The 15,879-nt window shown below is 47.2% G+C and overlaps 1 protein-coding gene and 1 long non-coding RNA gene across 2 annotated transcripts in view; one reads left to right on the top strand and one right to left on the bottom strand.

Moving 5' to 3' along the window:
• Positions 1-15,879, top strand: part of LOC135906392 (glutamate receptor ionotropic, kainate 2-like) — a 114,683-nt gene that overhangs the window by 35,221 nt on the left and 63,583 nt on the right. Inside the window, exons 2-3 of the mRNA XM_065437772.2 lie at positions 1,301-1,450; positions 8,938-9,189. Of these exons, the coding sequence (XP_065293844.1) occupies positions 1,301-1,450; positions 8,938-9,189 (402 nt within the window). The remainder of the gene's footprint in view (positions 1-1,300; positions 1,451-8,937; positions 9,190-15,879) is intronic.
• The window catches only part of LOC135906396 (uncharacterized), a 91,995-nt gene continuing 77,469 nt past the window's right edge, over positions 1,354-15,879 (bottom strand). The window contains exons 3-4 of the long non-coding RNA XR_010565709.2: positions 7,733-7,897; positions 1,354-1,491 (exon numbers count right to left, since the gene is read on the bottom strand). This is a non-coding gene — a long non-coding RNA (uncharacterized lncRNA). The remainder of the gene's footprint in view (positions 1,492-7,732; positions 7,898-15,879) is intronic.

The following is a 15,879-nucleotide window of genomic DNA, read 5'->3' as shown; positions in this document are numbered from 1 at the left end:
AAGCTTCCAAGCTTCGGTTTCTGCCTTGCAATCGACAGCAAACAAATTAAAGATTAACACTTGTGGAACAGTCGGCACAAGTTTGGGATTTCACTCTGGAACTTTTAATCGCCGATGGGACGTCGTTGTTGTGTGCGAGGATTTAAGGCCGTGTGCAGGTCGTCATGGCATTGGGTGGGATTAGGGACATCTAAATCCTCGCTCTGGAGACATCGGAAACTTTTCTTTCTCTTCCTGCTGTCGAATTGGGGAGTACTGTAAGGCGCAGTGTAAAACACAGTACACTAAAGCTGGCTTTCAGATTGATTACTTGCGTTTATATAGCGAAATGTTTAGCTTTACTTCACATGTGCCTCGCTAGGATACGTGAATGGGGTTTACTCGGCAGACAACTGTTGTTTATGACTCAAACTGACGTGAGCTTGCCTTTTCAGTGGTCGTTGTCCTTTGGACAGAACAAGGGTTATCTGATTCTTTATACTTTTTCATGTGCGTTAACTTATAACTGCGGTTTAGATCTGATAGCTTTTGCTTAGTGAAAGCCTTAGCCTATATTTGAAAAATGTTAGGTGCACTGCTTTTTTTCTTGAAATTTTGCGGCACACAGGTAACCATGCAGACGCTAATGTAGTAATTCTATCATTATGATTTCTCAGTCTTGTTGTTGTTTATGAGGTAAATGCCAGAACCTCCCTACATTCATTAAGCGCTTGCCACAACTGGTATCTCGAATAACTGAGGTAAACAACTCTACATCATTCCACATACGAACAGTAAGGTATTCTGGCTAAATACTTCCCGAAGATGCAGCAAACTTACGAGATTAGTACAGATCCCAATATGATCGGTAAGTGGCAGTTCTTTATGTGCCCGCCGTTGGTTGTAAAACGAGAAATTGGTGGGTAAGGGGCCATGGAAACTCGTCACTACCTATAGGCTTAAATCACCTTCATGGTACATTCTATTTCTTCCTTAAAGGTAAAAAAGAATGTGCCAGAACATCTTCGCTTGCTTCCACCTTAGCGGTGCCGCTTTAGTGTCGCTGTGAGGGCCACCCTTCATGGGAATATTATGGCCGATGGCCTATTGTTGATTATTCGTTGCGTACTGAGCCACCGACTATGGCGATTCAGTGGAAATAGTATTTCCTTTATGTGCTGTGCTCGAATATTGACTAAGACCTAGGGCGCGGGATTAAATCTCGACCCTAGAAGAATGATTGCTTGCATGACTACAAAATATGACTAACGCCCTTTCTTCTTGCTTCTCTCTCTCTTCTATGCTCCTTTCCACATGGTAGGGGCTCTGTTTGAAACAAAGGAGGACGCCATCTTGTTTCAAGCAGCCGTGGACGTCGTCAATGAGGATTCGAGTATAAACATGGAGCCAGACTTGCTTCCGCTCGTCGAACTGCTGCCGGAAGACGACTGCTACGAAGCGGTCAGGGACAGTGAGTACGCACACCTTGTGTTCGTTGAGGGTGTCGAGAGTCTGTAAACGCAAAGAAAGAAAATGGCATCGGGGGCGTAGCGGTGAACAACACCTTCGACTCAACGAGCGTTCATTTTAAGGCAAAAGCATAAAGTGACTCATTGCAATCCATGGCTCATGCCCGAAAAAAGCGGCGTCTAGTCCTGTGACGAAAAAAATATCATCATCAGCAATGGCTCATACCCCCGTAAGCAAGCAAAGATGCTATGGCTGAATATGAATGAGCAAACGAAACAAAGAACGAATGAAAGAACCGTTAGGTAGTACATTAGACGCCCGCATGTTCCGTTTAAGAGGTATATATATATATATATATTGTAACGCACAGTTGAGTGACGTTGCTTTAATCAATCTATCTTGGGTGAACTTGCGCCCGACAAAGAGCTAAACGAGAGCCTCGCTAGAACGTCCACAGTCTTTTCGCAAGAGACCCGCACCTCTTCTTCTTCCCTCGTGTCCCGCGCTGATGGCACGTTGCTCCGATTGCGCGTGCTTTGCGGGCCCGTGTTGCCCGCTTCACTGCCGCTATCTTTCGCAGGTAGCAGTAAGCAGCTGCACGGACGCAGGAGGCGGCTGGCGCGTAATTTGAAATCATCTTGCGTCATTGTCCCCCTTCCAAGAGTGCATCGTCCCGATGCGCATACAGAAGGCGGTGGTTTCCAGACTTTCAGGAATTCGCAAAGTTTGTAGGCGGAAGCAGTTATTGCCTGTCGTAGTACGGTTTCATTCGGACGACATGGACGATTTCTGTTCGATGCCGCCGTCGTGATGAGGTTACTTGACCTTCTGGAGCGACTTCGTAGTTCAATGGACTGATTCGGCGAATTATCCTATACGGGCCAAAATAACGACGAAGAAGCTTCTCTGATAGGCCGCGCATCCGTACGGGAGTCCACACCCATACTTTGTCTCCAGGTGCATACTGGACGTCTCTTCGTCGCAAGTTGTATCGGTCCGCGTCAGTTTGTTGCTGCTGCTGAATGCGGTGTCGCGCCAGCTGCCGTGCTTCTTCAGCTCGTTGTGTGAAGTCGCTGACGTCATTGTCATTTTCGAAGGTCTCATCTACTGGTAGCATTGCATCTAGGGTTGTGCTGACGGTCCGGCCAAAAACGAGTTGGAAAGGTGTCATTTGAGTCGTCTCTTGCACAGCGGTATTGTACGCAAACGTGGCATACGGCAGTATCCTGTCCCATGTTCGGTGTTCCATGTCCACGTACATGGACAACATATCAGTCAGTGTTCGGTTCAGTCGTTCGGTCAGTCCATTTGTCTGCGGGTGATATGGGGTGGTTTTTCGGTGACTCGTGTGCGTCAATTTCATGATGGACTGTGTCAAATGGGCAGTAAAAATGGTTCCTCGGTCCGTGATGAGAACTTTAGGAGCGCCATGCCGTAGTACTATGTTAGTGACGAAAAAATCAGCGACTTCACTGGCCGTTCCCTTGACAAGAGACCCTGTCTCGGCATATCGAGTTAGGTAGTCAGTTGCAACTACGATCCAACGCTTTCCCGATGACGATGTGGGAAAGGGGCCAAGTAAGTCCATTCCCACTTGTGCGAATGGAGTTTCCGGTGGCTGTATCGGTTGTAGGAGGCCTGCTGGCTTGAATGGTGGTATTTTACGTCTTTGGCAGTCCCGGCAGGTTCTTACGTAGTGTTGCACAGAGTTCAATAACTTGGGCCAGTAATACTTCATGCGGATGCGTGCGAATGTTCTGCTCACTCCTAAATGTCCTGCTGATGGGTCGTCGTGGCATGCTTCCAATATCTCGAGTCGTAACTTTGAAGGTACGACGAGCAGAAAAGTCTCTGCACTATGTTCAAAATTTCTTTTGTACAGGACATTGTTTCGCAGGACGAATGACGACAAGCTGCGGACAAAAGGTCGTGGAATGTCAACAGGGTGTCCTTCTAGGTAGTCAATGAGCAGGCGTAAATCCTCGTCGGATCGCTGATGCTGAGCCATTTGCGATGTTGTCACAGCTCCTAGGAACGGGCAATCGTGTTCATTTTCCCCAAGCGTAGATTCCTTGTATTCAATCGGTGCACGTGACAAGCAATCAGCATCACTGTGCTTGTGACCGGACTTGTATACAACCGTTATATCGTATTCCTGCAGCCGTAGACTCCATCTTGCTAGCCGTCCAGATGGGTCTTTGAGATTCGCAAGCCAGCACAATGAATGATGGTCGCTGACAGCTCGGAAGGGTCGGCCATATAAGTATGGTCTAAACTTGCTGATGGCCCATATCACCGCGAGGCATTCTTTTTCTGTGGCTGAGTAGTTCACTTCAGCCTTCGAAAGTGTTCGACTAGCATACGCAATGACTCGTTCTTCTCCGTTTTGCCACTGAATGAGAACGGCACCGAGTCCTAAATTGCTTGCGTCTGTGTGAATATCAGTTTCGGCTTCCTCGTCGAAATGAGCAAGAACTGGGTGGTTCTGAAGACGCTTTCGGAGCTCATTGAAAGCATTCTCCTGCTCATTCAACCAGACGAAAGGCGCGTCTTCCTTTGTTAGCCGCGTTAGTGGTTCGGCGATCCTTGAAAAATTTTTGACGAAGCGTCTGTAGTAGGCGCAAAGTCCTAAGAATCGCCTAACAGCCTTTTTGTCGGTTGGTTTTGGAAATTTCTCCACGGCCGCAGTCTTCTCAGGGTCCGGGCGAATGCCTTCTGAACTGACGACATGGCCGAGGAAAAGAAGCTCGCGAAAGCCGAAATGACATTTCTGCGGTTTTATCGTCAGACCTGCTGATCTAATCGCTTTCATCACAGCCCGCAGTCGTTCTACATGCTGCTCGAAGGTGGTCGAAAAAACCACGACATCATCAAGATAAACGAGACAGGTTTGCCATTTCAGACCGGTGAGCACAGTGTCCATCATCCGCTGAAACGTGGCAGGTGCGGAACAAAGGCCGAATGGAAGCACTTTGAACTCATATAGTCCATCTGGCGTCACAAATGCCGTCTTTTCACGATCTCGTTCGTCCACTTCTATCTGCCAGTAGCCGCTTTTGAGGTCCAGGGAGGAAAAGAATTTGGCATCTCGTAGTCGATCTAGAGTGTCATCGATTCTTGGAAGTGGGTACACATCCCGCTTTGTGACGGCGTTCAGCTTACGATAATCAATGCAGAAGCGCAAGGTCTGGTCCTTTTTCTTTACGAGTACCACAGGCGACGCCCATGGACTTGCCGACGGCTGAATTACATCATCTTCCAGCATTTCCTTAACTTGACTTCCTATAGCTTCTCTCTCTTTTGGTGACACTCGGTAGGGATGCTGGCAAATAGGCCTTACTGCTTCGTCGACAATTATCCGATGTTTGGCAATAGATGTCCGCCGGACTTTGGATGACATTGAAAAACATTCGGCGAACTCCCTTACGAGGGCTTCTATTTGCTCCTTCTGTCTGGGCGATAGACCTGGTTCAATGTCGATGGCTGCAAGAACAGAATCCGCGTCGTGGAATTTCGATGTTGAAATCTCTGGGATGCTCAGGTCTGTAACTTGGACGAAGTTATTAAGGCTGGCAATAACGGTTCCCTTCGCGACATGTTGCACCTCATTTCCAAAATTAGTGAGGAAAACGTTGGCACATCCACCACGCAGCTGAACAAGCCCTCTTGCCACGCAGATCCCTTTTTCGAGTAGGAGACTGGTGTTGCTGTCTGCAATTCCTTCGCAGTCACTGAACGCGTCGCTTCTTACTGCGACGGCTACGCTGGATCTAGGAGGAAGCATCACGTCGTCATCGGCAATGTAAAGGGCGTCGAATTTTTCTTCAGTGTTGAATGCTGCGATAGCGTGCTTTGTTGAAAAGGAAACACATGATTCCCGCAAGTTGATTACAGCGCCATTATCCTGCAAGAAGTCCATGCCAATAATCAAGTCTCTTGAGCACTCGGGAAGGACGATAAAGCTAGCGACGTACGTGAAGCCTCGTATTCCTATTCTAGCCGTGCACTTTCCAGCGGGGTCGATGAGGTGCCCTCCTGCGGTGCGAACTTGTGGCCCTTTCCATGGTGTCAGCACTTTCCTCAGTTTCCTGGCAAGCTCACTACTTATTACCGAGTAATCCGCACCTGTATCCACTAACGCGTTCACTTCGTAACCGTCAACAAACACACGTAAATCGGAACTAACGTCGCTCTTGTGACACTGGTTTCTGAGTCCCTCGTCGTCGCTCGGAGTCATCGATGGAGGTTCTTGTCTTTTCGCGTCGGCAGCGACCTTACCTCCTGAGGTCGCTGACTCTAGTTTTCCCGAAGCGGGCTCTGTGAACGGCGTCTTGGGGAGCTTGAAGACGGGCGGGGGCTCGGTGACCGATGCCTAAACGGCGCTGCTGATCGAGGTTGGTGTTGCTGGTAGGCGTATGGGGAGCTCTGACGAGTGGACAGGTATTCTTCGATTTCCGATGGACGCTCACCATTTCGGGGGCAAGGTGCGTTCACCGGAAAGCCACGAAGCCCTGCCTGGCGATAGTGGCACATTCTGTACAGGTGGCCAGCCTCCCCACAGTGGTAGCAGAGGGGTATTCGGTCAGGAGTGCGCCATACATCAGCCTTCCTGAATCTTCTCTCGGGTGGCGGCAGCGTAGTTCGAGGCATCGAGCTATTCATAGAAGAAGTGGCGGCGACGTCAGCACGTGCGGGACTGTGCCGCAGCACATCGGCATATGAGACGCTCGGTTGGCGCAGTCGTAGCGCTTGGGGCTGCGCACTGAGCTGTGGTTCCCGGACGACCTGCCTGACCTCTTCACGAACCAGGTCTGCCAGGGAAGAGGGCGTTGGAGCGTTCTGGTCAAGCCGTAGCCGCTGGAGCTCTTCTCGCACTACAGATCGCACGAGCTCTCGTATGATCTCCACGCTATTTCCAAAGACGGCTGGAACTGTGTCTACAGAGGTCATGTTCATCTCCCGGTTGTACATCCTTGATCGCTGTTGCAACGTGCTTTCCATTGTTGTCGCCTCTGCACGAAACTCAGCGACGGTGCGCGGCGGGCTCCGAACCAACCCTGCAAACAGTTCCTGTTTTACGCCGCGCATTAGATGACGTAGTTTCTTGTCCTCGCTCATGTTCGGATCGGCTCGGCGGAATAGGCGGGACATGTCTTCTACATACATGGCCACGCTTTCGTTATTACGCTGGTTTCTTGCTTGCAGGGCAGCTTCGGCCCTCTCCCTGCGGTCGGTACTCGGGTAAGTTGCCAGCAACTCCCGTCGGAAAGCATCCCACGACAGAAACGTCGCTTCGTGGTTTTCAAACCACGTTCGAGCGCTGTCCTCTAATGCGAAGTAAACATTTCGTATCTTGCGCTCTCCGTTCCATCCATTGAACTCAGCGACGCGCTCAAAGCGTTCCAGCCAGTCCTCTGCGTCTTCAAATGAGTCGCCGTGGAAAGGCTCTGGCGTCATTGGCGAGTTGACCACGATGTGAGTTGGCGTGGTTTGAGTCGTCATATCGGTAGCGTTTCCGCTAGCAGATGCTGACGCTCCGATAGAAACCGGCAAAGGGGAAAACTCGGGGGGCTCACCACGTAGGCGACGACTGCTGCGTTGGTGAACAGGAGTCAACTCGATGGGTCCAAGTCGCCGTGAGTCCGGGCTCCTTTCTCTGGCTTGAGAAGGGCTTGAAATCATACCCCGCACCTCCACCAGATTTGTAACGCACAGTTGAGTGACGTTGCTTTAATCAATCTATCTTGGGTGAACTTGCGCCCGACAAAGAGCTAAACGAGAGCCTCGCTAGAACGTCCACAGTCTTTTCGCAAGAGACCCGCACCTCTTCTTCTTCCCTCGTGTCCCGCGCTGATGGCACGTTGCTCCGATTGCGCGTGCTTTGCGGGCCCGTGTTGCCCGCTTCACTGCCGCTATCTTTCGCAGGTAGCAGTAAGCAGCTGCACGGACGCAGGAGGCGGCTGGCGCGTAATTTGAAATCATCTTGCGTCAATATATATATAAAGAAGAGAACGAATGGCATTCATTCCACAGAACTGTACTGGTGACAGCTGCGCACGCATTTTTGCCTTCCGTATAATGGATAAATGAACAAACAGACCACTCTCGCACTTTAGAGAGCTATGGCAGGGGCTGAACTTGGTTATGAGCACGCTTGAGATAAACTGGAGAGAATATGGGAGGAGTATGGCATATACCAGTGCAAATTTGACGAGGACAATTATGCCAGTGTCGAATATGGTCAAACAGGAAGACGTCGGTAGGAGTACCGGAGACTGCTTGCCTTGCATACGCTCCACCGGTAGCTTGAAGTAGCTGTTGTCAACCAAGAAGAAATTGCACTGACCCATCGCGCCTTGTTCGTTTACAAGCTGCCCACTTAAACAGACTTCCAAGTGATATTGCGGGCACAGGATCAAGCCTTTCTTGAACCACGACGTTTCGTTTCCTGTTGTTAGAACCACACAAAAAGAACAAATATTAGACATTTGCCTCAATATCGGATGCTAGTATTACTCGAATAGTTGATTTGAAAAGAAACCTAAAGTTCAGTTCCTTGGTTTTACGCCGAAAGACTACGATCTTATTATGAGGAAAGTCGTAGCGGGGGACTCCGCAATAATTTTCACGGTTCTTTAACGTACCTCTAAGTGTAAGTACAACAGCGATCTTGCATTTCGCCCCCATGAAAGCGCGGCAGCCGCAGCCTAGATTCCACCCGCGACCTCAAGCTCAGAAGTGCAACGCCATAGCCATTGGTCTACCCCGGATGGTTAATAATATTCAATTTGATTGAATTAGAAAATTTCACAATTTAGACACCCTAATACATAACGACAAAGGGACACAAACTTACGCAGGCAAGCTCCTGTCTGCACCCGCCGCGGTGGCTGTAGCGGCTATATGGTGTTTGCGCTGTTAAGTACGAGGTCGACCCGCCGTGGTTGCTCAGTGGCTATGGTGTTGGGCTCCTGAGCACGAAGTCCCGGGATCAAATCCCGGCGACGGCAGCCGCATTTCGATGGCGGCGGAATGCGAAAACACCCGTGTGCTTAGATTTAGGTGCACGTTAAAGAACCCCAGGTGGTCAAAATTTCCGGAGTCCTCCACTACGCCGTGCCTCATAATCAGAAAGTGGTTTTGGCACCTAAAACCCCATAATTTAATTTCAATTTAAGCATGAGGTCGCGGGATGAAATCCTGGCCGCGGTGGCCGCATTTCGATGGGGGCGAAATGCGAAAAACTTCCGTGTCCCGCGCATGCGGGGCCCCTTAAAGATTCCCCTATACTGGTAAAAATTATACCGCAGTCTCCCCTATACCTAGTGCCTCACAATGAAATCGTATTTTTGGCACGTAGAAACCCAGAATTCAATTCAAAGCTCCTGTCTTCGTCCGTACTTTTTCTCAGTCTTGTTTCCTCAATTTCTTATTTGTGAGCCTCTTCTCAATAAAACTGCGCTTTCTTTTTTTTTAAATCTCCGACAGCGTGCCGGCTTCTTCTGCGGGGTGTGGGAGCGGTATTCGGCCCCATGTCTTCGGTGAGCAGCGAGCACGTCAGCGACGTCTGCAACAGCCTGAACGTGCCGCACCTGGAGACCCGCTGGGACCCGGCGCAGGAGGCGTACGACGACTCGCTCAACCTGTTCCCGGACCCCGCCGTGCTGGCCGAGGCCTACGTGGCCCTGATGAGCCATTGGCAGTGGCGCTCAGTTGCCATCATTTACGAGGAGGACGAAGGTATGCACGGGCATACACTGTTGTCTACATTTAGAAAAATCAAACAAACAAACCGCAAGGACAACAACAACAACAACAAAAAGAAAAAAAACCGATAGGCAGATTCAAGTAACACGTCGAAATTTGTGTGAAGCGAAGTTTTTGTATAATGTTCGGGCTTAAGCTTACGCTTAAGATCACTTAAGCTTACGCTGGTGCATGTGCTTCGAGAAATGAACGCACGAGTTGTATACGTGAAGTTCTACTAGATTCGAACATGTGCGTTGGATCTGCGTAATTCGTTTACGCACGAGTATACCTTCGCGTTCTGCAGTATAACATTTAAGTGCCTTTCCAGAGAGACGCCCAGCCCCTTCTTGGCTTTCAGTCCCTCAGCATAATAATGCAGCAGCTAATAATAATGCAGCTTAGTGATTTCCAAGGCCGTGCCATTACTCCAATAAGTGCGACGTTCAATCTTTCTCACTGGATGTTGGTTTTTCTTACAAATGTGCGACGTATTCCAAGGTATTGTCACCTCTGGTGTTGTTACCAGTATATCGATAAACTTCCCTTAGTATTACTGCTGTGCAGCTAAAGCGCCCGTAGAGCTCCCTGAGGCCGAACTGTTCGCATAAACGTTACATAATACACCAGCCCACCAACCATGCCAGACAGAAAATGTGACCTTCCTCAGAGCTGCTGAAAACAGGTTGGCTTTCTCCGCAATTTCTGGAAGGTTAAGGTACACAGAAGGCTCTATCAGGCACCATAGAGTAGACGGCAGTCTTCACTTTGTGCGATTCTTCCACGACCAAATATATAGACTACTGGACCCCTCCTGTGCATTTGTTCCTGTTGCGAAGTATAGCATTAACGCACTAACGCCTCACAGGTAGAGTTCCTACACACTCCGTGCGAATTTTGCTATATGTCACACATTCATGTTGATCAACAGGAAATCGAAGCGCGGCAAGCATTCGCAGAAACACAAATTGACATGCTATGCCCAACAATGGATGCTGTGTGTCGCTCATCAGCAGAAAGGAGCTGTTTCCTTTGCGCGCACTCGCTCGTGGCCAGTTGGCCGCCTATTACATTTTACATCATGAAGTCAGGCACATATTGTGAAAGCTCTCCAAGCAAGATCTACGGTGTGATGTTTCCACAATCACCGCACATAGAGTGGAGTAGCAGATCAGGCGATTAGCCAGAGTAACCTCTCCGACACATCAATGAAGCACGTATCTCTCTCTCTCTCTCTCCATGAGCCAGAAGATCCATCCTCTCTGCCATAGACCCCGTAACGACGATTCCAAGCGTGTATCTTCTGGCCAAGTTGACACGGATAGCAGAAACCATGCATATGTGTCGGCTATCGCTTCATTGCCTTAGTACGAATCAATGTCCTTTTAAAATTTAACGTGCATGCTCGGCGGAAGACGAAGCCGTTTAGTCAACGTGGTGCTGCGCTGACGTCATAAGGGCGGCTTCTATCCTACAAACTAAGGGCGCACAAACCGGTCGTTACTGAGAGCTATACGTGCATAGCGTCCCGTTGTAGGCCGTGAAAGAACAGCTTTTATTGCCTTGAAACACTTCTACATTAGTACGACCATGAATTCAGTCTGTTAGGTCACATTTATGGACAGAGACTCGTGTTTGTTTTTTATATCTTTCTTCTTTAAATATCGTTTTCATGTGCGAGTGTGTGTCATCGCTGGCGCGGGGTAACATTTTCTTTTCGGTCGCTTTTCCCTCTGTACTTTTGTAGCAAAAATTTCTAATTTTGTTATTAGTAAAGCAGTCAGCAGCATGCTGCTTCCAGATATTTCCAGTTGGAAACCATGCAGTTAGCACTGCCCTACATAAGAATGTCGCGAAGTCTGCTTCCAACATCGCGAGCTTTCGCAATGTTGGCACTCAGTAAACTCAGCACTCAGAATGCTCAGTCGCTCGCTCTTTTTTTTTTCGCTTAGCATACCAAGCACTTCAGAATCCCCTGCAAAGAAGAGCGGCTAGCTAAAACCCCGACATAGGTGGGCGTATTCGCGTTCTTGCGAGCAACTGCCATTGGAATGCGGCAGTCGTCACGACCCTGCTCTGGGCAGCAGTACGTCGTAGACGTTGGCCCACCCTAGGGCGCGAGCGGTAATTCGAGCGCAATGCCCAGAAAAGTTTCGTACTGGCGCTATTCTGCGGCCCGATCGACTGTTACTGCAAAGGCTGAGGCAAAGCCGCTTCGAACGCTTTCAGCTGCTTTCAAAGGGCGCATTGCGAGGCCTCTGTTAAGCCGTGTGAGCATTACGCAAGCGCGCCGACGCGAACAGGCGGGCGGGAAGCCTTGACCAGAGCATCGGGGCTTATCGGCGTGCTTGCCCAATGTCTTCTTCGGGGCTACTATGGTTGAGGTTAGCGAGGACTCATTCTTTCTTTTTTTTGTAGGCTTTAGAGTCGACACTTTTCAACTCACCAAAAGGCTTCTTCTTTTTTTTTTTCTCGCGGAATCCCCAGCTAGGTCCTCTTTGACGGTCCGTCTTGTTTCGAAATGACGAGCAGAGAAATGATCTCAAGCCATCTTTCGTACTCTGTGCGAACGAGTAATGTGAGCGTGTTTGCTTTGAAGCGCTGGCTACGGCAAATAAGAAAAAATGAAAGGAAAAGAAAAAAATCAAAGAGAGAGAGAGAGAGAAAGAAAGAAAGAGACAAACATGAAATATAGAGGATAGTGGCAAGCAAACGACGGAGCCTTATTCTGCAGCGATATAATGCAATAAACTGGTTCGCATTGACAGAAACGGCGGTCGTTGCGTTAAAGATGGTGCCAGCAGCCCATGTGGTGGGGCGGATTGAAAACTCTTTGATTTAAAGTCATTTGTTCATAGCGGGCTTTTTTTTCAGTGAGACGCAGGATTTGGCAACGCTAAGGATTTGTATAGATAAAGTTTGCATTCAAGGGCCATAGCAACCACGAAAACTTGGCAGAAAAAGAAAGAAGTACACGTTGCAGTCAGCGCCTTTTATTTTTCTTTCGGAGCTAAAGTACAGCCTAGGCACCAGCGCAAGAGGGGGAATTTATTTAAAGTGTCGGTGACTTATGCTGGGTGAAAGAGAAAAAGGAATGATGTGCGTCAGTTGCAGTAAGTTACAAATATCGTCCGGTAAATAACAGCTAGAAATATTTCGGTGCTAGAGAGGGACAAAAATAAGGTATAACTTAGCGTCCTGTGCTCGAAAGTGAAATAAAGGAACACGCATCAAAAAAACATTAAATTTGTTTACGCTAATAAAGTGTTCTTTCACAACTATAATTGGTCAATTAAAAAAGAAAATGAAGGTCACATGTTCCGGGGTCGATTTTACAAAACTTCTCCTTCGCAAGTGTTCCTTGCCATTGCCAGCCGCTTTTCCTAATGATGTGTCCAGCATCGGGATTAGTTGAAATTTTAAGTTACGACCAATCCTAGCAGGAGAGCTTTTTCTTTTATCTTTCTTTTTTTGTATATAGGAGCCTCGCTTTGCATCTAAGCAACCATACCTTTAAGTTCCTGTGACGTCATGGTTTCTAAAGCTTCTTTGCCATATTTGGGCTTTTTCTGGATGAGTAAACGTTCTTGAAGCTTTCCAACCTCATTCTTTGGCTCTTTTAGCACATACGGTGTAGTTAATCTTTGTCGGTAAGGAGTAACTATGCCTGGGCAGACACTGTCGAAATTTGTGACGTCATGGTGCCTTGGTGCGAGAAGTTCAAGGTGGCGTCGCTACCCTTGTTTCGTTCTTGTCTGTTCTGGCTTATGAAGCCTGTTATCTCGGCTTAAGTGGCTTTTATTTTTTAGTATTGTAAGAGGCTTTAGTTTTCAATGCAGTTCAAATTACTTTTCTCATTAGCGTCCTTTTTGATCAAGAACAGTGAGTTAAATGTATTTCCATGCATGACAAATAGTCACTGAAAAGCGAACTTGCAGTTCGCTTCCACTACGGCCGTAACTGGACTACAAACGAGAAGCAGCATGTACTACTCGTTGTCTGATACCCCATACGGAGGTGTCGTTTCGGATTATTAGATTACCGCTAAATGGAGAAAGCACACGCGAAGCAAGGGTATCTGAAAAAAATGCCAAAACATTCTGTTGCCATATAAGCTAAACTGCAAATACTCTTGAAATGCTCTTTCATATCTACACGACGGCTGCGTCCATTGCCGTATACAGTATCCCTGTTCCGTTCGGGGTCTCACTCATCGGACTACACTAATGCTACTTCGGTTCCCGCAATACACGTCGCAATGCTTTAGCCTACATACAAGTAGCTACGATTATGTCTGGTGTGGCTCTGCTCTAGTGAACATTAGATAGTCTGCCAGAGCATCAAACCACGCATTTCCACAATCACACCGGATATTTATAATAATAGGTCATGATACCTAGCCTTTCATTTGCAGCACCCAAGTTCTGTAAGACATTGGCATTATTATCAAAATCAACTTCAATTTTCGCTCATCGGAATACGGTATAGTAGGTTCGCTCAACTTCACGTATAAGTCCAGCAAATTTTGGAATCCCTTTACTGACGCTAAAAAAATAGACTCTCAAAATACGAGTCAACTCAGGCAACAACCCAAACATCATGTCAAAGCGTTCAACTAACTCACATTATAATTATTAGCGGACAACATTTGAATATTGGATTACAAACAGAACAAAAGAAAAAGAACTCGCGGAAACCACAGGAGTATGTTAACATGATGCAACCATTACATTCTTCGAAACAATTGAATTAAAAAGTTAACGACCAGATTATTATAAACCTTTCTACGCACGTCTTTTTGTGTGTGTGTTTTGTTCGGGCGTTAACATTAACGCTGCTTGTCAAAACTTCTTTAATAGTACTCGTCAACTGCTGCCAATGTTACCTGAACCGTAATTTATTCCTGTAGAATTTTTTTTCAACCGCATTAATTTTATAGCACGAAACACTATTACAAATTTACTTAGAGTTCTGGAGTTAGGATTTTTTTTGAAATCCTGTGTTTTCCAAATTATTCACGACAAAAAAAAGGAAGGAAAAGACCATCGTTCGTTTACACAGCTAAAATATGAAACGTACTCTTTACCCCAGCTCTTTATGATCTTTTTTCTGGTCATTATGTAAACCCTGAATTCTTTTATCGTTGCCCCGTAATTGAATAAAAAATTATTGTTTATATGAGACTGTTTATTTTTACGGTGAAGTTGTATATGCGATATTATTGTTGTTAGCATCGTTGCTTGAGCGTTTATTTGTTATGTGACACCGTTGTTCGTACTATCGCTTTGGGAGCGTGTTTGCAACCTCGTGTTATTTTTTCTTGTATGTGACAACGTAACTTAGTTGTAACAGTGTTGTATATTTTTATATGCTGAATGTAGCAAGTATTTATTGCATACACCACATATTGAAGAGGCAAAGAGTAGCCGGCGCCGTATTTGTGTACCAAAATCTCCTTATATCACATAACAAAAGATATTCTCTTTTCTTCTTCATTGGTAGACTGATTGCCTTTATTGAATATAATAACGGCAACGCGACCTCATTTTGATAGAGGGACCTCAAGGAGCTATTTAAGGAGTTATGCAAGAGGAATTTCTTATTTGGCCTGCAGCTAATCATGAATATATGATATGCGTCGCAGCCGATGCGTGCCGAGCGAAGGACGTCGAAATTAAACTAAAGGCGAGAAGGATATGATATGCAGTTTGTTTCAGGCGAACTACGGCATAATTTATTATATTTAGGGTTACGGCGAGCAAGACAAAAAAGCAGCGAGAAAACGGGCAATGCACGTATCTAAGCGTTTCTGGGCATTCATGTGGAATTAAGGCGATATTCGCGCTATTACGTAAACCTTTTTTCACATCACGTGGGCACGAAAGACGCGGCGAACTGAAGGCGCGTTTTGACGGCACGAGTTTGCGGCCGAGGTGACACTTACGTAATTTCACTTATTTACGAGATAATTAGATCCTGCGTGCGCAGCTGAAAGGCGGTGGGGGCGCGGATCAACTATGCAGTGCTAACGCCTGCAATGCGAAGTGCACAATCCGAAGCCACCGACAAGTTCATCTCTCAGCCGCCAGCCGTGGTGGCTTCGTGGCTGTCGTGTTCTGCCGCTGAACGCGAGATCATGGGTTTGATTGGGCGACCGCGGCAGCCACATTTCGACGGGGCAAAATGCAAACAAAAAAGAAAAAAATAATAATAAAAAAGAAAAGGCTGCTAAAAAGATCTAGGTGCACGTTAAAAAAAACCTCCCTCCCCAGACGGCTACTCGTTCGGACTACGTTGAGCTATCGGGACACTAGAAAATTTTCAGAGGCAGATATCCCCTGGAACAAGGCTAAGCTAGATACGGTGACAAAGCGTGGGCGCGATGGGCAGCCCCATATGCACGCAATGCCAGTGCCTCCCTGCCTTGCACCTTGCCTCTATCTTCTTTTATTTTTATGTTCTTAACCACCTTCAAGCTGTGTAGGGTGGCAGCCTCCCCCAGGCGGCCAAAGTTAATGCGTAGCACTCCGGTACGGTGTCTATCTGTTGTTTTGGGACGTTAAATGAATGACTGAATGAATGAATGAATGAATGAATGAACGAACGAACGAATCAATCAATCAATCAATCAATCAATCAATCAATCAATCAATCAATCAATCAATCAATCAATCAATCAATCAA

The sequence above is a fragment of the Dermacentor albipictus genome, chromosome 5 (genome assembly GCF_038994185.2).
Source record: "Dermacentor albipictus isolate Rhodes 1998 colony chromosome 5, USDA_Dalb.pri_finalv2, whole genome shotgun sequence".
Taxonomy (NCBI): domain Eukaryota; kingdom Metazoa; phylum Arthropoda; class Arachnida; order Ixodida; family Ixodidae; genus Dermacentor; species Dermacentor albipictus.
This window is presented reverse-complemented; position numbering and strand designations above follow the sequence as displayed.